Here is a 25,363-nt window from a genome sequence, read left to right as displayed (position 1 = left end):
GAAGATGGAGGGTAGTGATTGATGGGAAATATTCATCCTGGAGCTCAGTTACTAGTGGTGTACCACAAGGATCTGTTTTGGATCCACTGCTGTTTGTCATTTTTATAAATAGAAGGATGGGTTAGTAAATTTGCAGATGACACTAAGGTCGGTAGAGTTGTGGATAGTGCTGATCTATGTTGCAGTTTACAGACGGACATAGATAAGCTACAAAGCTGGGCTGAGAGGTGGCAAATGGAGTTTAATGTGGAAAAGGATGAGGTGAGTCGATTCTCCTCTTTGAATGCTGCCCTGACTTGCTGCGCTTTTCCAGCAACACATTTTTCAGCTTTGATCACCAGTATCTGCAGTCCTCACTTTCCCCTAGCGGGATCTCTGTGTCTAGGTACTTGAAAGTTGCCCCCCAGGTTGATAGGGTTGTTAAGAAGGCATACGGTGTGTGAGCTTTTATTGGTAGAGGGATTGAGTATCGGAGCCATGGGATCGTGCTGCAGCTGTACAAAACTCTGGTGCGGCCGCACTTGGAGTACTGCGTACACTCCTGGTCACCTGCATTATCAGAAGGATGTGGAAGTTTTCGAAAGGGTTCAGAGGAGACTGACTAGGATGTTGTCTGGTATGAGGGAAGAGCCGAAAATGTGTTGCTGGAAAAGCGCAACAGGTCAGGCAGCATCCAAGGAGCAGGAGAGTTCCTGAAGAAGGGCTCATGCCCGGAACGTCGACTCTCCTGCTGCTTGGATGCTGCCTGACCTGCTGCGATTTCCCAGCAACACATTTTCAGCTCTGATCTCCAGCATCTGCAGTCCTTACTTTCTCCTGGTATGAGGGAAGGTCTTACGAGGAAAGGCTGAGGGACTTGAGGCTGTTTTCATGAGAGAGAAGAAAGTTGACAGGTGACTTAATTGACATATAAGATAATCAGAGGGTTAGATAGGGTGGACAGCCTTTTTCCTTGGATGGTGATGGCTATCATGAGGGGGCAAAGCTTTAAATTGAGGGGTGATAGATATAGGACAGATGTCTCAGAGAGTAGTATGGGCGTGGAACGCATTGCCTGCAACAGTAGTAGACTCACTAATTTTAAGGACGTTTAAATGTTCATTGGATAGACATGGATGAGAATGGAATAGTGTAGGATAGATTGGTTTCACAGGTCGGCGCAACATTGAGAGCAGAAGGGCCTGTTCTGCACTGTAATGTTCTATGTTCTATGTTCTATGAAAGCAAGACACTTGTTGAGTCAAAAGCCTTGTCTCCTCCAAGACTTTTACATTCTTAGAAGTGAGCTTTTTCTTGTCTCCCATAAGGGTGACATGATGTCCATTTTGGACTGGGCTTGAAAGGTCTCTGAAATGATCTCCAAAAGTGTTCAAGTGTTCATACTCATTCATCAAAATAACACTTGAACATCAGGATTAGCTTGTAAGGGCAAGTTGCATAAGCCATCATGTATCTCTCTGGAGGATCAAAGACTAAGGGCTGGTGAAATTGAAATATTTGGATTAAAGGATTTAGCAGATGTAAAATAGAGAGATAAGATTCGCTCTAATGGAGGGATATCAAGAACAATTCAGGACCTTCAAATTAGAACAAAGCTCTCCTGGAAGCAGTCCCTCTGGAAAACTGAAGGAATCTAGTACTCCCTCCCCAAAATAACATGGAGCATGAGTGCTACTTCAGAATTTCAAAATTGAGATTAATTCTTTCTTGAACATTAGTATTAACATTATGGAACTAGGCCGAATAGATGATAAGACACAAATTAGCCAAAGTGCGTTTGATTAGTGGGGGATGCCTGTGGGTGGAGGGAATGGCCTTCTCTTCTTGCTGTAATAACCTGATTCTCATTACTTCAACAGGTTCCTGGTCAACCACCTTTCTAAACCTTATCAATGCCACCACTCTGACAATGACATTAAAAACGAAGCTCACCTCCACTGGAACTACTCAGAGGATGAGCTCACCCACCATCACACCAAAGTCCAGCACTGTGACACAAACGACTGAAACCGCTCCAGCTTCACGTGCTGGAGATGAAAAAGGAAAAACCAGTGTTGCAACTGAACAACCCAAAGTGACCTCGATCACTGCCAGTACATCTTCAGAAGCAACGACCACCGTAAAGATTTCGCTGACCACAGACACACCTGTAACAAGCCTAATTCAGAGCACCATTCCATCTGTTCAACCTCAAAATGCCAACTCATCACCTGCTCCTCATTCAACTGATAGCACTGCCTCCTCAATGAAAAGCTCCCCAATTCAAAGCTCCACAGGATTGTCTGGGACTGGTAAGGAGAAAGTACCCTGCAGATAATAAGCTTGTAGAATTGTACAGCTCAGAAAGAAACAATTCAATCCATTTGTGATCTATGAATGTGGTATCCAGTTGGTCCCAATTCCCCTGCTCTATCCCTGTGGCACAGGATTTCTGTTCCTTTTCAGGTTTAGTTCTGATAGCCTGTATGTTATTACTGAATCTGCTCCCACCAGCAATTTATTCCAAGTCATCATAATTTACTGCAGAGAAAGTAAATTATCTCATTTCCCCTCAAATTTTTATTCAAGTAGTTTAATTCTGAACTCTATTGAATATATCAAGACTCTTCATAATGTTGAACAACTCACGTTGTAACATAATCATGGATTTCCTAGTGTGGAACCATTGAGTCCACACTGACCCACCAAAAATAGCATCGCACCCAGACCCACCCCATCCCTGTAACATTTCCCATGGTTATTCCACCTCGCCTGCATATCCCTGGACACTATGGGCAATTTTAAGCATGGCCAATCCACCCTAACCTACAAATGTCTGTGGGGTGTGGGAGGAATTCAGAACACCCAGTGGAAACCCACACAGACATGGGAGAACATGCAAAGTCCACACAGACAGTTGCCTGAGGCTTTAAATTGAGGAGTGACAGATATAGGGCAGATGTCAAAGGTAGTTTCTTTACTCAGAGAGTAGTATGGGCATGGAGTGCATTGCCTGCAACAGTAGTAGACTCGCCAATTTTAAGGGCATTTACATTTTCATTGAATGGACTTTTGGGTGAGAATGGAATAGTGTAGGTTTGATGGGCTTTAGATTGGTTAGAATTGAACCCGGATCCCTGATGCTGTGAGGCTACTGTGCCAGCCCATAATGGGCAGAAGTGGCAGCACTTGACGTAACATGCTTGCTGTGCACTAACACAAACTTCACTCCTCTAAATGTGTTTGCAGGGAAATGGCATTGATGTGGACAAAAAGGGGAATGGACGCTCCGTCAGACTTTTTTGTTTTCTTTCATGAGACATAGACACCTCTGGTGAGGCAGCACTGATTGAAGAGCAGTTGAGAGAGAAGCACATTACTGTGGGTCAGGAGCCCCATGTCAGCCATACCAGGAGTAGACGCCAGCTTTCCTGCTTAAAAGGGCATTGGTGAACTGGATCATTTCGTGATCATCATCGCTGAGATTGGCATTTCAATTCCAGATTGATTTATGTATTATGGAATGGAGGTGCCAATGACTTGACCAGCATTCACTGCCCATCCTTAAATGTCCAGAGGCAGTTAAGAGGCACTCACATTGCTGAAGATCGAGGTTCACAGTCCAGGTGATGAGAGGAGGGGCTGGGGGGTCAGAATTCCTTCCCTACAGGATGTTAGTGAACCAGATGGGTTTGTACACCAAGCAGCAGTGGCTACATGGACCGCGTTAGCTTTATCGTTCCCATTTGTTTTATTGAATTCAAATTCACCACATCCTACAGGGGTAGGGTAGGGGTGGGATGCTCTTCGGAGGAGTTGGGAGGGACATGATGGGCCGAATGGTCCATTTCCACATTGTAGGGCTTCTATAATCAGCCCATGTCCTCAGAATGTTAGCCTGAGTTTCTGGATTGCTAGCCTAATGACATTGCCACTATACTGCCATCTCCCACAATCAAAAAAAAAGAATATTTTACAAATACTGTCAATCAATGATAACTTGTTATGGCTTTTAAAAATAACTTGTATTATTTTTCCAGTTGATCATATAAAGACAGTAAAGGCAGGACCAAAGCATCTGCTTTACTGATATATTTGTAAAATGAGTATCTTTCCAGTACTCACTGGTGTACTCATGTTAGTGTTAGGGAATTAAACTTCCTTCAGCTTCTCTTCATGAGTGACTATGTTAGGTGCAAAGTGAGGTTCAATCTCAGAACAGCCTTGCTCCAAATGATTGTTGATTCACCTGTCCCACCACCTCTCTGTATATATCCACGGTCTCACGCCAAAACAATTTGTGAATGCAGTATTATTCTGGGATTACAGAAGTGACAAGTGGGTCATCCTACCTACAGACAGGAGCATGGACATATAAGCAGGCACTCTCAGTGAAGTGCTGCAGGAATGCTGCACTTTAGAGGTGCTGTCTTTCGGATAAAAATGTGAAACAAGTCCCTGTCTACCCTTTCAGACAGACATAAAAGATTCCTTGGTTCTATTTGAACAGGAACAAGGGGTATTCTCCTGGTTGTCCTTGCAAAGTGTAAACGACCAAACTATTGAGATCAAATGTACTGAAGATAAACACGTTTATGAGATGACTTCACTCAGAGTACCCCTGTCTTTGCGTTAAAAGTTACAGGTATTCTACTCAATTCCTTATTAAACCACTGACAAGAGGAACAAAATCCTGAGATTATTGCAGATACTTTGAGCAACCTATTCTGATCTGTTATGACATACCTCTGAAACAGTTGGAACTTAGTTCATAAGACCATAAGTTGTAGGAGTAGAAGGATAGGCTATTGAGCCCATCGAGTCAAGAGTGTGTTGCTGGAAAAGCACAGCAAACACAGCCAAGCAGCAGGAGAATCAACGTTTTGGGTAAGAGCCCTTCATTAGGAAGGCTTCCCAAAACATCGGTTCTCCTGCTCCTCGGATACTGCCTGATCGGCTGTGCTTTTCCAGCACCACCCCCTCGACACAGATCTCCAGCCCTCACTTTCACCTCATTGAGCCCATCCAGTCTGCTCCACCATTCCGTGAGATCATGGCTGATCTGATCATTCTCCACACCTCTTTCTTGCCTTTCCTCAACCCTTGATTCCCTTCCTGATTAAAAAGCTATCTACCTCAACCTTGAATATAATTAATTACACAGCCTCTGCAGTCCACTGTGCTAAAGAATTCCATAAATTTGCTACCCTCTGAGAAACAATTCCTCCACCTCTCTGTTAGAAAAGTGCAATCCCTGATTCTGAAATTCTTCCCTCTGGTTCCCAAGAGGAAACAACAACTCTGCATCTAACCTGTCAAATCGCCAAACAATCTTGTATGTTGAAGTATGGTTGCCTCTCATTCTTCCAATGAGCACCACCACTACCACACCAATCTACTTAACCGCTCCTCATAACACAATCTGTCCATACCCAAGATCAGCCAAGCAAATATTTTCTGAACTACATCCAACGCCAGGATATCTTGTTTTGAATAAGGGGGGTAGAACTCTTCAGCTTCCAGGTGTGGTCAGGAAGTAGGCATGAGGTGAATTGGCAGCTTGGAACTACAATGCATTACACCTCATTGGATTGACAAATCTTCAGCTTCCTGTCTTTGTATCCCCTGTGGTGATGCGGACTGATGACGTCAGTCTGCATACATGCTCATGGTCGGCATCACACCACACATTAATGTTTGTCATGAATAAGTCATCGTCGGGACTGGGCAAAGCTCAAACAGTGAACCTTTACCTTGTACAACACTTCATAGAATCCTTACAATGTGAAAGCAGGCCATTTGGCCCATTGAGTTCATACCAATCCTCTGCACATCTTTGTCTGTAGTGTATCCACCTAGCGGAAACAAACATGGACATGGGAAGAACATGTAAATGCCACACAGACAGTCACCCTGGGCTAGAATCAAACCCAGGTGCCTGGTGCTGGGAAGCAGCAATGTTAACCACTGAGTCCCCCTCGCTTAGCCCAATCGAAGCTGCCAAATTAACTTGGCCCAGTTTCATATATCCTATCTGCCCAATTAACATCTTTCAACACCAAGAGAATTTGCATTGATACAGTATTGTACACGATGTCAGGATGTCACAACTGAATTTACAGCCCTTAAATACTTTCCTTGAAGTGTAGTCATGGATATAATCTAGAAAACACAGCAACTAATTTGTATAAATCAAGGTACCGACAAAAAGCAAGATAATAATGATTGCATAATCTTTGTTTTTGTGGTGTTATTTAAGGGATTAAACTGTGGTAAAGGTTTGTAACTCTTCCTCAAATAGCCATAGATGCTGTTAATTTTGAATCCGAAAAATATACATTTTTGTTAAGCAACAGTACTAAGGAATATGGGCAAAAGGCAGATGTATGGAATTAGGCCATAGATCAGCTATGATTTCTTTGAATGGTAGAGCAGGCTTGAGGGGCTGTATAGCCTACTCCTGTTTCTATGTGCCTATTGTCCAGGATACGGGGAATAATTCCTATGTTCTGCATTGAAGTAAGGCTATTGATCTCATACACTTACTGCAGTTTAATGGCACACCCAAAAGACAGTACCTTCTGACCCCAAGATGACAATGTTACCAACAAAACTACAGTTCAAAGGAATCACCAGGTAACAGTACGCTGTGAAAGGAAGACTGATAATTACAAAATTCTGTCATTGTACAGGACCTACAGGGCAGCACGGTGGCTCAGTGGTTAGTATTGCTGCCTCACAATGCCAGGGACCTGGGTTCAATTCCACCCTTGGGTGGAGTGTGGAGTTTGCACATTCTCCCTGTGTCTGTGTGGGTTTCCTCTGGGTGCTCCAGTTAAGGGCGACACAGTGGCTCAATGGCACTGCAGCCTCACAGCACCATGGTCACAGGTTCGATTCCAGCCTCGGGTGACTGTCTGTGTGGAGTTTGCACATTCTCCCCGTGTCTGCGTGGGTTTCCCCCGGGTGCTCCGGTTTCCTCCCACAGTCCAAAAATGTGCAGGTTAGGTGAATTGGCCATGCTAAATTGCCTGCAGTGTTCGGTGCATTGGTCAGAGGGGAAATGGGTCTGGGTGGAATACTCTTCAGAGAGTTGGTGTGGATTGGTTGGGCCAAAGGGCCTGTTCCACACTGTAGGTAATCTAATCTAATCTACTCAACCCTTGGTGGGCATACTCAACATAGCAAAGCTTAATGCCTGGAAAGCCACGTTGCAAATCTTGATCCTAATATTAAATCATTCCTCCAGTGCAAATTAGATTAGAGGCATAGGACATGATCATAAAAATGGTGATTTTTTAAAAAATTCTAAACCTGTGTCTTTGCAGAAAACAGTAACATCACGAGTATACAAAGTACCACTGCCGGTCCGTATGGCACAACAGCAGCAGCAGATTCTGGCCAGGTTGCACTGAGTTCAACGCAAACTCCTAAGACATCCGAATCAACATCATTCAGCAGCAAAGCCACAGACACCACCGTCATACAAGCAACAACAGCTGGCCCCCAGACTAGTGAAACCACATTGCAAAATACATCGACTAACGAGTTTTCCACAACTACTCCCACAAGTATTCCATCAACCGAATCGAAAAGTAAATCTACATCCACAGAGACACAGGACATTGTGATTACAATGGTGCAGAGAAATGATACAAACATAACTGTAAAGGTAAAACACAGAAGTGCTGGAGTCCACTGTCAACATTGACACAAACTCATCTTTCTTGCTGAAAGTTTCCACTTCATTCTAGGTGTTGATTGGCCCAATATTACCAAGGAGTGGCAAGTTCTCACACAGTGATGGGATGGGTGGCAGGGGGAGGGAGGGTGTCCGGATCCAGAAAGGCTGAATGGAAATCAGGTCCTGAGAGGTTTGAATCCTGAGTGTCCAATCAGGTGGCTCAGTGGTTAGCATTGCTGCCTGACAGTGCCAGGGACTCAAGACTCGATTCCAGCATTAGGCAACTGTCTGTGCGGAGTTTGCATATTCTCCCTCTGTCTGTATGAGTTCTCTCCAGGTGTTCCAGTTACTTCCCTAAGTCCAAACTGTGCAGGTTAGGTGAATTGTCCGTGCTAAATTGCCCATAGTGTTCAGGGATGTGCAGGTTAGGTGAATTGTCCGTGCTAAATTGCCCATAGTGTTCAGGGATGTGTAGGTTAGGTGAATTGTCCGTGCTAAATTGCCCATAGTGTTCAGGGATGTGTAGGTTAGGTGAATTGTCCGTGCTAAATTGCCCATAGTGTTCAGGGATGTGCAGGTTAGGTGAATTGTCCGTGCTAAATTGCCCATAGTGTTCAGGGATGTGTAGGTTAGGTGCATTAGTTGGGTAAATATAGAAAAGGGGAATGGGTGGGTTACTATTCAGAGGGTCAGTATGGACTAGTTGGGCCAAAGGGCCTGTACCACACTGTAGGGACTCTATTTGGAAGTGTGGAGAAAGGAGGCGGATCCCAGGTGGTTGTCAGGTCAGCTTCTGGTGTAGTTGGGGATGCATGAGTTAAATGTGGGGTCCGCTAAACAGCTCATTAGGACTTAAGACTAAACTGTGACTTCTCCTGAATAGCTATTATAGTTAATTTCATAGGAACCCTCCAAGGTCTTCAATTTCAAAGGAGACTTCTGGCGAGGCCCAGGAGTATAGGAACTGCTTAGCAGAAAATTCAGTTTTCCAGCCAGATCCACAGGGTGTCCGTGTACAACTCTGATATAGGCTTATATATCTGACTGGGGGGGGGAAAGCTGAAACTAAATACTGGGATAAGACAGGTGATCACACTCTCACCAAGTGTGACACAAAAGTAACAATGAGGATAACACACAGAGTCGACAAAGAGATGTAGACAGGTTAAGCATATGGGCAAACAATTTGGCAGATTGATATGAAGTGATGATAATATAATAGGAACTGAATATTATTTAAAAAGAGAGATCTGCAGCACAAAAGGATTTGGGAAAGCTTGTTTGTAAATCACAAAAAGCTGGCATACAAGTTAAGGGAAAGCAAATAGAACGTTGACCTTTATTTCAAAAGGAATCATAGAATCCCAACAGTGTGGAAGCAGGCCATTCAGCCCATTGGGTCCACACTAACACTCCGAAGAGTACTCCATCCAGACCCAACCCCCTACCCAATGTTACAGAGCGAATGTGCAAACACCGCACAGACAGAGGCCCGAGGCTGGAATCGAACCCGGGTCCCTGGCGCTGTGAGGCAGCTGTGCTAACCACTGAGTTACAATGCTGCCTACAGTATAAATGGAGTATTAAAATTATTAACTCATGCTAAAACTATACAAGGCTCTAGTTGAACTATAATACTGTGAATGGTTCTGTACCCTGATCTAACAAAAGATATAATGGTATTGGAGGCAGTTCCAGAGAAGGTTCATTGTACTGATCCCAGCTACGGTGGGACATTTTTATGAAGAAAGATTGAGTAGATTGGATCGGTACTTTGAGGAGAATGAGAGGTGACCTTATTGAAATATAGAGGATTCATGGGGTCCTGTTTGGATGCATGCGGACAAATTGTTGCCACTTGTAGAAGAACCAACCGGAGAGCATAATCTTAGAATAGAGGGACACCCATTTCTTCGGAGAATTGTGAATCTGAGGAATTCTTTACTACAGTGGGGCTGGGTCATTTCGCATATTCATGGCTGATATAGACAGTTTTCTTAACTTGTAAGGGAATTGAGGAAAGGCAAGAGAATGGAGTTGGGGAATGTCAGATCACCTACGATTTCATTGGATGGCAGAGTAGATGCGATGGGCTGAATGGGCTATTTCTACTCATGCATCTGTGGTCTTATTGTCTGTCAGACTTAACGAGATGTTTTCATGATCTGGCCATGCCACGTTTTGCAAGAATAATATTTTGTGCAGTTAAAACAAAACTTATTATGAATGATAGCTGGAAATTTCAATCCATTTTGTCCATGATTCCATGACATAAAACAGATTTTGACACTGATCGATGGCCTCATTCAGTGTGTTCAAACCATCTGCTATTAGTGCCACCAGTTCAAAGCATGTTCCTATGCAACTTTGATCTAGGCTGGCATATCGATTGTCTGACCAGTGGAAAAGGTGAAACTAAAGACTGGGATGAGAAAGGTGAACACACACTCACCACGTATGACACAAAAGTAGCGGTGAGGATAACACACAGTCGACAGAGGGGTGTACTCAGGGTGAACAAGTGGGCAAGCAGTTTGGCAGATGGAATATAACGTGATGATACTATAATAGGAACTGAATATTATTTGAATAGAGAGAGACTACAGAAATCTGCAGCACAGAAGGATTTGGGAATGCTTGTGCGTAAATCACAAAAAGCTGGCATCCAAGTTACAAGAAGGCAAATAGAATTTTGGCCTTTATTTCAAAAGGAGTCACAGAATCTCCACGGTATGGAAGCAGACCATTCGGCCCATTGAGTCCATCCCAACACTCCGAAGAGCACTCCACCCAGAGCCAGCACCCTACCCTACCCCTGCATTTCGCATGGCTAATCCACCTAGCACAGAACCTGGCACTAACAATGCTAAACTAAACATTAGAATTAGTTGATGACTGAGGTCAGTGTCTGTTGCGGAAATGTTCCATTCCCTCCCTGTCAGAACACTTAACTTTACAAAGCGTGCAATTCAGGAAAGAAAGTCACATTAAAAAGAAACTGTTGGCACACCTTTGTGACCATTATATCCTGAGTTGGCATTGTAATCTAGACCTCCTACCCCCAATATAACCACTATGCCACAACACCCGAGGATAGAATTCATTATCTGCTCAACTACTTTCTTGGAGTCAGCACCTTTTAGGTGACAACTACTGACCTATGTTAACCCACCTTATTTGGAATTCTCTTTTCCTGCCAACATTTCTTTCATATCAGCAGGGTCAATACTCAACCATTTTCCTTTATGCATTGTCGAAAACAGAGCAGTTATCCATTCAAGCAATAGAATTTTCTCACATTGCTTCTATGATGGGATTTCCTTTAGAGTATTGGATAAATACACCCCATTTTCCATAACTTTAATCAACGTAAATGTTTCAGCAGCTGAGGCACAAATAACCACCCTTTTTATGTTCTTAGCATCCCTGTAAAACGGATTATTTTTAATATCCTTTTCCCCCAATAATATGTTAAAAGGGAATAGTGTCATATCTTCTGGGTCACCCAAGGCTGGAAACTTGAGTCAGCATTTCTCTGAATTTAATTAAACTGTTTTGTTTATTTGCTCTCAAGACATTCTTGATAATAGAAAGTTTCATCACAGTAGTCAGTTCCAGGTTTACAAAATTATGAGGGGCATGGATAGGGTAAATATCTTTTCCTTGAATCCTTGAATGGTTCCTTGAATCAGGCAAGAGTGATACAAAGTCCACACACAAGTACACCCAGCAAAGAAGATGGAACATGAACTAGCCTCCTTAACAGTTGTAGCATTGTCTGCTGCCACTCCAAATCAGACAAGGTCCTGTGTTATTCACCACCACTCAGGATGGTGCATTTACCCGTTAAGCTTTATCTTTCAATCTCCAATATAACAATATTTGTAAACCTTTCAAAAACATTTAATTCCTCTTACCATGATAATACCAGTACCATGATATTGTCACATTTTTCTATCTCTTTATGTCATACATCTACATTTATAATGGAACCTGCGATAGGGTTAGGGTTAGGATAACTACCTCAGTAAACGCATCACATTCCAGTTACACACCCCCACCAGTAGTGACAAGGCAGAGTCTCAAGTTCAAATTTTTCCAACCCTCATCTTATACTGCAGAAACAACTCCTCTGCTTTAATCCATTTCTCCACCTTCCAAATTGCTTTGTTACATCACCATAAATAAAACTTAAAAACAAATCATTATATGAAAGATCAGAAATGATGATTTTGAAATGATGTCTGCCGTTAAATGGAGGAAGGATATTCTCAATGACCCGGGAGTCCAGAACCGTCACTCACAGTTTAAGGATGTGGGGTAGGTCATTTACAACTGAGGTAAGGAGAAATGTCTTCACCTAGAGAGTAGTGAGTCTGTGGAATTTTCTGCCACAGAATGCAGTTGAAGCCAAAACATTGAATGTTGTCAATAAAGAGTTAGATATAGTCTTAGGGCAGAAGGGATCAAAGGGTATGGGGAGAAAGCGGGAACAGGGGATTGCATTGAATGATCAACTATGATCATACTGAATGGCAGAACAGCTTTGAAGACCTACTCTTGCTCTAGTTTCCTACGTTTCCGTGTCTGAATAAGTTCCATCTGCCTTGGTCCTAGTATTTGACGCTTTATCTGCAGGCTCTCATGGTATTGGCCTCTGACATGCTATCCCGCGGAGAGTTTTTTTTAATGTTAAAATATATTTTGAACAAGCCTGCCTTGACATTTGATATATACTATATCTGTTTTCCAGGTCTCTTGTGGGCCTGAAGGCAGCGAGGAAGATGACTACCTGGAGTTTGATAAGTTTATCAACTGCGTAAGTAATTCTGTGTACATTTCAGCTAGGAATATAATGATTGCTTAATAATGAAGGTTCATGATCCGTCCAACTCCCCATCCTGGACATTGTGTAGTTCATCGATAAGGCAGTTATTGACAAATTGGCGCAATCAATATCCACCCATTATTATACAGCTGACTCAAAACTGGTCTAAAGATAACAACTCCAATGGTGGAAAACTTCAGGAACTATTGATCCAAAGTCAGTGGTAAAATGGGATTCCAGGTTGTTCTGCTTTAGCACACATTTTGTCAGCATGAATTGGCCACAACACGATTGACAAATTTTGGATGCTGGTTGGATAACCAAACTTTGTGCTGAGCAGGTATAGCGATTTTCTATTAGCGATCTTCCATAGTGCACTTGTCTGTAACAGTTTTCAACAGTGTGACTTTATATAGTGCCATGTTGCAGAGGAACACAATTGTCGCATTATAGCAGAAGGACCTGTATCTTCAGGTTGTACTGGGTGTTAGGATGAATGGGATGGAAACTGAGCAGGTCCATAAGCGTGTTGATGAAATAAAGTTAAAAAGAATTCAACCCACTGTTGATAAATACTCGGGGAAAATTGTGCAGAGTTGCAGGGAACGAGCAGGAGGGAGCAGAACGTGCTTGTTCAAGGAGCTGAAACAGAAACAATTGACTTAATGGCCTTCTCTTTTGCTTTATCATTCTGAGAATGGACTTTTCGAATTAACCACTTCATTCTTTCAGCGTTGGTTGTTTTTGAATTTTGGTTGGAGGACATGAATTTTAAATGGAAAGTTTAGTAAAAGAAATTCTTGGATATTTATGAAAAGATATCAGACTGGAGGGTGATCCACGTAGATCCCAGTAGGTTCTGGTCCAGCAGTAAAGTGCAGAAATAAATGTCCTGAAGTGCCCATGTCCATGGTAATGCTCCTGAATTTCTTTGCTGTCCAGTTTGGACAAAGCCTTAAGCTGTTGAGCTGGGTCGTGATCTAAGTTTACGCTTGGTAATGGTTTCCCACAAAAGGGTCCCTGGTTCATAGCCACGAACAAGGTCAGAAGTCACATGACACCAGGTTATAGTCCAACAGGTTTATTTGAAATCACAAACTTTCAGAGCAAAGCTTGTGATTTCAAATAAGCCAGTTGGACGATAACCTGGTGTCATGTGACTTCTGGCCTTTCCACCCCAGTCCAACACCGACACCTCCACATCATAGCCATGGATTCATTGTTTCTCTCTTGAATCTTCCAAATTCAAGTTCTGAGCCAGACCACTAGATGGTGTAAACCACTTTGGAGAGAAAGTGAAGCAAATTATCCAATCTTTGACTTTATTGTGACTAAACCACTGCTCAATTCTGAATAATCATGGGTAAGTTGGTAGAGGATTAATGTTATTCAGGGAAATTGTAAATCGGTCCTCATTCCTAGCTTGTCATGATACTTGACCAGAGGACACGGGAGGGAAAGCAAGCGCTCAAGTGTGGCTGATGAATAGATTCTGCTAAATTCTATCTTTAAAGCCTGACTCCAAGTCAGCATACCGATATGCAATAAATTGAAAGCATGTTAGCTCTCATCTCAGAGTAAAAGGTGAAAGGTCATGCTGGTGTCAAAGATTATCAGAAGTGGAATTTGAAGTTCCATATAGCTTTGGTGAAAGCCAACAGTATGGTACAACTTGCCCCAGATGTGATCAATCAAAGATGCAGGACTTTCCACTGTGATAGCTACAAGTTCCACTGGTGACCTTGTGGATGAAAGGTCACTTACATGCCAATTAAGAGAACAGTGGGATGTAATTCAAGTGAACAAGTACCTGATAAATGAACCTGCTGCTGTTCTCATTCACATCCAAAGTGTCACTGTTTTTTCTCTTGCAACACGAGTAAAGTATAAATAGTTCATTCAAAACATGTCAGGCCTATGAGGGAATTATTTACTTGCCATGAATTATATCCGAGAGCATGCACTAAATCAGAAAACATCAGGCATGCACTGAACATGCACCTTTTGATTGCCAGGACGTAAATACTTTCTGGTGAAAGTATTTGTTAATTCAGTCAGCAAAGTGACATTGCTGACTCTGAACATAGCCACCAATAAAAATTGTAGTCATCCCCCGATGAGTTTCATCCCTTTCCAGTTTGAGTCTGCCACCAAGCAACAGGATGTCCAAAATGTGATGCCATTGGTAGACTCATGGGCCAATCAGATTGAAATATTGAAATAGTCGCCAAGCCAGGAAGTAAAATGCATTCTTGTAAAAATAAATCATTAGGACATAGGCTTCAGGTAGGTGTTGAAATGTCACAGCAACCTTTTAAAAAAATCATGATTCTAAAAATGTAGATTTTCTTTCATCATAGAGGAGGAATTTGGTATTCTACAAATAAAAATAAACTTTCAGAGCCAAATGGTCTTTTTAGCTGTAAATATGAAGTTAACACCAATAAAACCTTTACCTGCACCTGATTTAATAGCGTACAACTGTTTTCAGAGGTTTTTGTTGTGAAATGTAGAAGACAGTTCAGTGTTTTACAATAGTTGGTCTGCTGGATCTTCATCAAGACATCCTCTCTAGAAGTGTAGAATCACCATCAGCACTTTAAGGAATGTTGCGTTTAGCTGCAGATGTGTGGACTCCAGGAGTTTCACTGGACTAATGATGGTAAACGCTGACTATTGGCTTAACAGCATTTCAGAAGTTCATAAATTCAATCATTGTACAACATATTAATGTGATATCTACCTAATTACTATCAAGCACTAAATTACATAATTAAAATAAGAGCAAGTTCTTGTTAAGATTCAGTAGTGGGTGCTACAAACCTTAGAGACCTTTAGACCCAATCATGACAAGAGGATTAGAGGTAACATCATTTTATCCACATGTATCATGCAGTTCACAAATTTACCCCTTACAAATCACGAGAGTTAACAATGGAACAAGCATCTTTGTCCTTCACCCTGCAAGACAAATAAAGATCAAGTTGCCTCGCAGTTCTAGCAGACCAGGTTCCTCTTTCATTGGAGAAAGAGTGACAGATGACTAGTAATGGTTTAACATGAGGATCACCATGCCTCAAGCGTGGTGGAGAGGTTGAGAAGGAGAGTCCTTCATGGTAATCTCAGTCAGTGTGGGAATTGAACCCATGGGGTTGGTGTCACTCTTTATCACAAACCAGCCATCCAGCCAACAGTATAGATACAACCACTGCTCATATTATGATATCCCACTGCACTCCGTGTAGCTATTTACCTTCATACATAATAGATTGTCTGTACAAGAAAAGAAGAATTAAATGCTAAATGTAATCTGCAAAATACAAATATGAAAATTTGGAATAACAAGCAATGAAAGTGAAACTTCTACAATAATCCATTGGGTTTATTTCAGAGTTGCTTACACTTCTAAGGTGGCATCAATCTGTTTTGAAGTTGGGTGTTGACTTAGAGTCATAGAGATGTACAGCCATGGAAACAGACCCTTCGGTCCAACCCGTCCATGCCGACCAGATATCCCAACCCAATCTAGTCCCACTTGCCAGCATCCAGCCCATATGCCTCCAAACTCTTCCTATTCATATACCCATCCAGGTGCCTTTTAAATGTTGCAATTGTACCAGCCTCCACCACATCCTCTGGCAGCTCATTCCATACACATACCATTAGGTCTCTTTTATATCTTGCACTTCTCACCCTCAACCTATGCCCTCTAGTTCTGGACTCCCTGACCCCAGGGAAAATACTTATCCATGCTCCCCCATGATTTTATAACTCTCTATAAAGTCACCCCTCAGCCTCTGATGCTCCAGGGAAGACAGCCCCAGCCTATTCAGCCTCTTCCCCATAGCTCAAACCCTCCATCCCTGGCAGCATCCTTGTAAATCTTTTCTGAGCCCTTTCAAGCTTCACCACATCTTTCCAATAGGAAGGAGACCAGAACTGCACACAATATTCCAACAGCGGCCTAACCAATGTCCCGTACAGCCACAACATGACCTCCCAACTCCTGTACTCAATACTCTGACCAATAAAGGAAAGCACACCAAATACCTTCTTCACTATCCTATCTACCCACGACTCCACTTTCAAGGAGCTATGAACCTGCACTCCAAGGTCGCTTTGTAGGTGGAAGGAATATACATTTTAGAGAGGAAACCGAAGAATGAAATGAAACAGAAGATGCAGTAATGATTCTTTATGACAAGTTAGTTAGGACATAGAGATGAGGATGTATATGTACAGTTTGTATGAAATTTTGCAATGATCAAACAAATAGTGGCTCAGTGGTTAACACTGCTACCTCACAGTGCCAGGGATCTGGGTTTGATTCTACCCTCAGGGAAACTGTCTGTGTGGAGTTTGCACATTCTCCCAGCGTCTGCATGGGTTTCCTCCGGGTGCTCCAGTTTTCTCCAACAGTCCAAAGATGTGCAGGTTAGGTGGATTGGCCATGCTAAATTGCCCAGAGTGTTTCAGGGATGGGTGGATTAGCCATGAGAAAAGCAAGGTTACGGCGATTGGGTAAGGGGATGTGACTGGGTGGGATGCTTGCACACTGTAGGGATTCTATATGTATCCAACCTCCCCAGTTATCATGTTGGAAGGTATCATGAAAAGCTAATTTAGAAGTTAAACAGTTTTTGAGACTGTTGTGAACCTGAATATGGTTTAAGTGTTTTCCCTAAAGTCAACCATGTAAGACTAACATGATGAATGGTCATAATTGAGAGACAACAATTATGGGTTTTCTTGACTGAATGGTATGAAATTGATGAGCATACAAAGTACTGTTGCTTTAAGGAACTCAAGTCAAAAGAGAGGGTAACCCGAAATGAGCCATGTATCACCCTCTTAAAGAAATGGGCACAGCTTTCAGAATCAGACTATGGAATGTTTTAGTTTATTAACCTGAATTGGAACACTGCAGCTTCTTTTAGTGCACTTTCTTGCTGTTTACCATCTCGGGTGGACATAGCTGAATCATGTCAATTATTTGTAAAGCTGAAAAAGAGAAGTAGGGTCCAGCTCCTAACTCTACCTCCTTGTGTCTGGGTATCTCCTCCCAAACGCTATGGCAACATTATAGACCATCCTCAGCTTTCACAATACACAAGCATACTGGCAGGCTAGAGAGTGATGGTATAATCATTAGGTTACTGAACTGGTAAGCTCCTGGATTGCTCATAGAGTCATGGAGTCATACAGCATGGAAACAGACCCTTCGGTCCAACCAGTCCATGCTGAACATAATCCTAAACTAAACTAGTCCCGCCTGTCTATTCCTGGCCCATACCCCTCCAAATCTTTCCAATTTATTTATCTATCCATATGTCTTTTAAACATTGTCATTGTACCCATGTTCGATGAAAGTCTTTTGAGAACATAAGAAATAGTAGGAGTAGACCAATTAGCCCCAAACCTGTGCCACTATTCAGTAAGAACATGGCCGATCTTCTAACTCAACTATTTTTACCTGCGCTACCCACACTTGATTTCTTCAATATCCAAAAATCTATCATTGCTGAAAGAATAGATCATAGAATCTCTACAGTGCAAAGCGAGACCATTCGGCCCATCAGGTCAGCACCGAACTTCCGAACAGCATCCAACCCAGACCCAGGCCTCTAGCCTATCCTCTTGACCCCACAATTCCCATGGCTAATCCACCTAGCCTGCACATCGCTGGACACCACAGGGTAATTTAGCATGGCCAATCCACCTAGCCTGCACATTGCTGGACACCGTACGGCAACTTAGCATGGCCAATCAACCTAACCTGCACATTGCTTGACACCACAGGGTAATTTAGCATGGCCAATCCACCCAGCCTGCATATCTTTGAATCATTTACATGCCAGCAATTTCCTGCATGGGTTTGAGTGTTTAAATTCAGTTTGAAATAGGGAAAGGAACAGATAGCCCACGGATCTCCCCGGCTGCTTCCCAATAAATTGAATCACCATGCGAATCACCATAGTCTCTGTTGACCTCTCTGCTCCCGGTATTATCATTCCACAAGGTAGGAATGCCAGGCTGCATTGCCCAGTTGGTGATATTGGGCAGCAGCAGCATTCTCCTGTCTTGTCATTGACATTTACACCAAGGCTTCTGGTGTAATGAAACAAATAGATCTCACATACCACAGACCGGACGCTGAAAAAATGTCATAGCAACAAGTAAAAAGCTTTTCAATAGAAATCTCAAACACACTGTCTGGTATAAGCCAATGAATCAGAGATTCTAGCACAGTGGGAATTCACTAAGGCCATCATGTCCAAGTCATTTATTTCCACAACAGAGCCGGTTTGCATATTGGAAAGTTGTCTGCCCTTTTCTCTGCTGGAATTGCAGTTTGTAATGGTATCCCCTCACCGTGAGTGACTGCTGATTGATCTAGTAGGTTTCTGAAAAGTCTCTCATTTATAATATTGTTCACAATATTGTCATCTGCACATTCATTTCTACCTCGTGCAGAAAGTGTCAGGCTTTCCCCCCAGTCTCTGCTCATGTTAACACACATTATCATATTCATTCTCATTAAACCACGAGAACTGTCCAGCTGAGTCCCACTTTTCTCAGGATGACAATCTCAAGCTCGGGATAGTGAAGTGACACCTTGAAATAGGGCAGTGAGGAACGGCAGTGAGAATGAGCAAGGCCCTGGTACTGGGAGCTCATAGGAAACAGCTCGAGTATACGTGCTAGATAGTATAAAGGAAAGATGGCAGGAATGGCATTCTGGGTAAAAGATGGTAATGGGTAAAAAATGAGGTCTGCAGATGCTGGAGATCACAGTTGAAAATGTGTTGCTGGTTAAAGCACAGCAGGTTAGGCAGCATCCAAGGAATAGGAAATACGACGTTTCGGGCATAAGCCCTTCATCAGGAATGACATCAGGATGGTAATGCTCATCTTGACTGTTCCTGAGAATTAAAAGGGTAATTTTCAAAAATATAATTTCAAAGAATATCTTGAAGAAAATATTGAGGGCGGCATGGCAGCTCAGTGGCTAGCACTGCTGTCTCACAGCGCCAGGGAGCTGGGTTCAATTCCACCCTCGGACGACTGTCTGTGTGGAGTTTGCCCATTCTCTCTGTGTCTGTGTGGGTTTCCTCCCACAGTCCAAAGATGTGCAGGTTAAGTGGATTGCCCTTAGTGTCGAGGGATGTGCAGGTTATTTAGATTAGCCATGGGAAATGCGGGGTCGCAAAGATAGGGTAGGGAGATGGATCTGGATGCTCTTTGGAGGGTCAGTATAGACTCAATGGGCTGAATTGCCTGTATCCACATTGTAGGGATTCTATGAATTCACTACCAGTCATGCCACCACCAGTACCACCAGCTATCCACACTAAAAGAGAGACTGGAATTATATAGCACCTTCCAAGACCTCAGGTAGTTGTGCACTTTGAAGTATAGTCCCTGTTGCAGCAAGTTTCTGCTCAGCAAGCTCCCACAATCAATACTGAAATAAATATCCAGTGAATCTGTCTTCAAGAGTGGACTGAGGGATAAATATTGTCCAGGTGACATGGGAAAACATAGAGTCATGGAGTAGAGAGGAGCACCTGACTGAACATATTATCTGAAAGGTGGCTTCTCCAACAGTGCGGCACTCCCCCAGTATTGCACTGACTTGTCACTCTGAGTTTTGTCAAGTCTCTGGTGTGGAACTATCATATTGAGTACATTTTACAAAGCAGTGGGAATCTTTTAAGACACAGAATACAGTCAAGGTAAGGCACATACACAATTGGGCAGCCTTGGATTCTCTTATTTTTGAAGTTTAATTCAGAATTTTTCTGAAAAAAATCACATTGAAGGTCAACACGAAGATAGGCCTCCCATTTTTTACAGGAGACAGTGAGGTCCGAAGATGCTGGAGATCAGAGTTGAGAGTGTGTTGCTGGAAAAGCACAGCAGGTCAGGCAGCATCCGAGGAGCAGGAAAATCAATGTTTCGGGCAAAAGCCTTTCATCAGGAATGAAGGGCTTTTGCCCGAAACATCGATTTTCCTGCTCCTCGGATGCTGCCTGACCTGCTGTGATTTTCCAGCAACACATTCTCAACTCCAATTTTTTACAAGCGAGTGAAATCTGTCACCTCACCATTTTTACCTCATGCTTGCTGACCTCCACCTGTAACTATAGTCTCAGTCAGAAGTAATCCTACCGTATATCTGAATTAAATCCACAGGTTACCAAAAATTAACTTGTTTTCCCAGGTAATGCTTCTTATAATCCACAATATTAATAGTTGAAGGATTTTATTGATAAAGCTTTTTGATGTTATTTTGAACTCTCTGCTGTTAATGTTTAACTTAAATGTCCTTACACCTCATTGGAACTTCTTTATGCATATAAATGAGGCAATATAAGCTCCCATTTGTTAAAAAAATGTGCTCATAAAATTTTAGGCTGAAAGTCTCTAGCATCTGAATTAATGTACCATAGGATCTCAACAGTGTGGAAGCAGGCCATTCAGCCCATACTGACCCTCTGAAGAGCATCCCACCCTGCCCACTACATTCCCAATGGCTAATCCTCCCAACCTGCACACTACAGGGCAACTTTACATGGTCATTCCACTTATCCAATACATCTGTGGACTGGTGGAGGAAACCCACACAGACACAGGGAGAATGTTCAAACTCCATACAGACTGTCACCCAAGGGTGGAATCAAACCCAGGTTCTTGGCACTGAGTCACCATGGCACTGGTAGGGTTGTATTGAAGTTAGGAGATGTGCTGCAGGAGCTGATAGAGATCCTCATATATATATATTTTTATATATGTATATATACATACACACACACACACACACATAGACACACATCACACACACAGACGCACACACACCCACATACACACCCACACACACGTGCGCACACAGACACACACACCCACACTGAAATTTCCTGGGCTGGTTGGTGCAGCCTGGGATCCTCTGTGAATCATTCCTGACACCGAGCTGAAAGTCAGACTTCGACCAGGCATACAAGGGATACCTACTCTGAAAATGTCCCCCTCGTAAACATCTGACATAGACCAATGATTAACCGGAGAAACGGAATTGAAGTCAACTGACTCCCAATCAAATTACTCTCCTCTTCCCACAACTCCCCCCTGCCCCCCCATGTCACAACCCAAACACCACTACTCCATTTCACTCACTCATAAACACTTTTCATTCAGTCATCCTCCCAGTCACCCACACATACACTCACAAACCCGTTTCACTCACTCATCCATTTATTTATTCTCTTACTCACTCATTTACGCTCTTCATTCACCCATTCGCTCATTCACCCTCTGACCTACTGAAAGGTTTGGAGCTTTAAAAAGTTATCTGAATATGGCAAGTATTGACGTGAAAAGGTGGGGAAAGGGGGGACTGTTTTTATGTACCTTCTCTTGTCCCCAGCAGTCTTGGCAAAAGTTGTGGGGGCACAAGAGAATTTGTGGGCAGCATCAATGCATAGAGCATCAACGATGACCTGAAAATCGGAGCCAGTGTACCCCATAGATCAGAAGCAGACCATGGAAACAGGAGGAGGCCACTTGGTCCCTTGAACCTGTACCAATGTTAAATTAGGTCATGGCTGATCTACTTCTCAACCTCATTTACCCAATTCGTAACCCTTAACGGCCATGAAGAATAAATACGTATCAATCGTAAGTTTAACATTTTCATTGATATCCCTCCAAGATTCAGCAGATTCTTGGACAGAGAGTTCTTGTGTGAAGAGATATTTCCTGTTATTAGCCCTGGCTGTCGTAGATCTCAAACCGATTTTGAAATTTCAGACTGCGTTCAAAAACAGGACCAACGTTACCCAATCACATAAAAGGCAGAGTTTGCATGATGTTCAGCCAAACAGTAATGTGTACTTCATTTATGTCCTGAAGCCAATGTGTAACATTTCCCAGTAGTCATGACGATTCCTGAGTTTTTTTTTAACCATCTTGACCTTCAAGGCAAGAATAACAGGAAAGTGAGTGGAAAAGCAGATGCCTGGATCAACACACGGGCTGCTTTCAACCAGTTCCCCTTGTTCTTGTCCAAAGAATCCACACTCAATTGCTCAAACATTGACTCAAATTATTAGCCGCATCATTCTGGAGGACTGGAGTGACAATAGTTAAAACTGGGGCAGGAACACTCATTTTCAATTGCTGACCCATGCTTTCTGATGATGGATGATAGCAACAGGTTGGAAATTCTGCCATTAAATCCATACTACACAGGGTGGTTACAAAGAACACAAAAGTAATGGACAGCCAAGAAGGTTACCTCAGATTATAACGGGATCTTGATTGGATGGGCCAGTGGACTGAGGAGTGTAAGATGAAATTTAATTTAGATAATGACGAGATGCTACATTTTGGAAAAATAAATCAGAGCAGGACTTATACACTTAATGGTAAGGTACTAGGGAGTGTTGCTAAACAAAGAAACCATGGTATGCAGGCTAATAGCTTCTTGAAAATAGAGTCGCAGGTAGATAGGATAGTGAAGAAGGCATTTAGTATGTTTTCTTTTATTGGTCAGAGCATTGAGTATAGGAATTGGGAGGTCATGTTGCAGCTGTACAGGACATTGGTTAGGTCACTTTTGGAATATTGCGTGCAATTCTGGTCTCCTTCCTATCAGAAGGATGTTGTGAGACTTGAAAGGATTCAGAGAAGATTTACAAGGATGTTGCCAGAGTTGGAGGGTTAGAGCTGTAGGGAGAGGCTGAATAGGCTGGGGCTGTCTTCCCTGGAGCGTCAGAGGCTGAGGGGTGACTTTATAGAAGTTTATAAAATCATGAGGGGCATGGATAGGATAAATAGACAGGATCTTTTCCCTGGGGTGGGGGAGTCCAGAACTACAGGGCATAGGGTTAGGTTGAGAGGGGAAAGATATAAAAGGGACCAAAGAGGCAACTTTTTCATCCAGAGGGTGGTCCGTCTACTAAATGAGCTGCCAGAGGAAGTGGTGGAGACTGGTACAATTACAGCATTTAAAAGGCATCTGGATGGATATATGAATAGGAAGGGTTTGGAGGGTTATGAGTCAAGATTAGATTGGTGCTGGAAAAGCACAGCAGTCAGACAGCAACCGAGGAGCAGGGGAATTGACGTTTCAGGAAATGAGAGATTAGAGAGATACGAGCGAAGTGCTGGCAAATGGGACTAGATTAATTTAGGATATCTGGTTGGCATGGATGAGTTGGACTGAAGGGTCTGTTTCTGTATTGTACATCTCTATGACTGTGTTAAAAGTGCATTTATCCATCATTGATATCTTTGTCAAATGACTTGAGAATTGTCCATATTGATCCTCAGCCTCAGAGTCGTTGGAAAGATTGGATTTCTTGCCAGAATAAGAGTGCAGCTGGCCTGACAATAGAGTTTTCCTTCAGTCCCGGTGTGGACCGTAACCTGTGAGGCTATAATCAACCTCCTGCTTACATTCTCTCAGATTAAGCTGCTCATTTGAGTCTGAGTTCTTGTTTTGATGCAGGATGTTTGTTTTAGATTTTTGTCAGTGTGGGAAAGAGGCATTTTCAGTTTCTGAGTGTGTAATTTAAATCTTGTTGAGTTTATTTTTCCATCTTAAATTACCAGCACACTGGCCTCAGACTCACTATGTGTTCAGCATTTCCAGGCATGAACCTCAGGGGTCAGTCATTTGAAATCTCTCAGTGCACTTGTTGCTCTTGGTCTGTCACACTTGTGCTTATTCGAGAGGATAAGGGTTAATTAAGTTTGTCCAGAGATGTGGGAGTTTGGGAATTTATATTAATTTTGTGTTTGCTTAACATTTAAAGGAATCCTTCAAAGAAGCTTCGCAAAGCCAGGGTAATGTCTAGTGTGCTGTGGCATTGCATGAGTAAAAGGTGCAAAGAGGTAAAAGATGCCAAGGTTTTTAAATCCAAAAATGTCTCGCACCGTTTCAAAGTTTGATAAGTTGCAGTGGAGCTCCGAGGCTGTTCCAAGTTGCATTTTAATGGAACCTCACTAACCCTGCACCTGCACTCCTAGCCCAGAGTATTTACTTTCATCCTACTCGCTTGTGTCCAAACTTTGAAGGTATGCAGCTGCTAGAGCTACAGTGCATGTTGGTGACTCCTGCCTGATGCCTTTTTTAGTGTCTTTCGCCCTATATTGTTGGTGTCTGTGTAAAGTTAAGGCCGCAAGAAATAGGAACAGGAGTAGGCCATTCAGCCTCTTAAGCCTGCTTCCCCATTTGATAGGATCATGGTTGATCCAACGTTCCTGCCTTTACCCATAACCCTTGATTCCCCAATCGATAAATTATCTATTTATTTCATGTTAAATGTACCCCACTGTGGTAAGGTGTTCCAAAGGCACTCAATCCCCTGAGAGAAAAACTTCCCCCTCATCTCTGTCTTAAATTAATGCCAGACAAAACCCTCTAGTCCTGGACTCTCCTGTGAGGGGCAACATCCAATCAGCCTTTGCCCTGTCAACCCTCTTAAGAATCCGACATGTTGAAGGCGGCTTCCCTCCTAGAATGAAACACTAGCCCCACCCACACTGGTCGTGGTGGCAGCCATTTTCAGCTCCATTGTGTAATGGTCCTTTATATCATGACGGAAGGATACAATAGTCGTTCCTATGCAGAGAGTCGCTATGGTTCAATCTCTTACCCTTGGTGAAGCCCCAAATGTACACATGCCCTTCTTGCTCTTCCTATCAGTGCCATCAGCTTTGACCTTTCCTGTGTTCCCAGACAACCTGTCCCCATTCTGCAACCGCCCCACCCCAACCGAGTCTGAAACATAACAAGTTGACGTGCCAGATATAGTTGTGCACTGTACCCCCTTTGAAACCTGGATGTTCACTGTTGATGACCACCCTCC

At 42.9% G+C, this 25,363-nt stretch overlaps 1 protein-coding gene across 1 annotated transcript in view; it reads left to right on the top strand.

Annotated features, from left to right (window-relative positions):
- The window catches only part of podxl (podocalyxin-like), a 155,079-nt gene that overhangs the window by 96,355 nt on the left and 33,361 nt on the right, over nt 1-25,363 (top strand). Inside the window, exons 2-4 of the mRNA XM_060842702.1 lie at nt 1,860-2,291; nt 7,308-7,651; nt 12,417-12,482. Coding sequence (XP_060698685.1) covers nt 1,860-2,291; nt 7,308-7,651; nt 12,417-12,482 — 842 coding nt within the window. The remainder of the gene's footprint in view (nt 1-1,859; nt 2,292-7,307; nt 7,652-12,416; nt 12,483-25,363) is intronic.

This window comes from Hemiscyllium ocellatum, chromosome 23, assembly GCF_020745735.1.
Source record: "Hemiscyllium ocellatum isolate sHemOce1 chromosome 23, sHemOce1.pat.X.cur, whole genome shotgun sequence".
Lineage (NCBI taxonomy): Eukaryota > Metazoa > Chordata > Chondrichthyes > Orectolobiformes > Hemiscylliidae > Hemiscyllium > Hemiscyllium ocellatum.
This window is presented reverse-complemented; position numbering and strand designations above follow the sequence as displayed.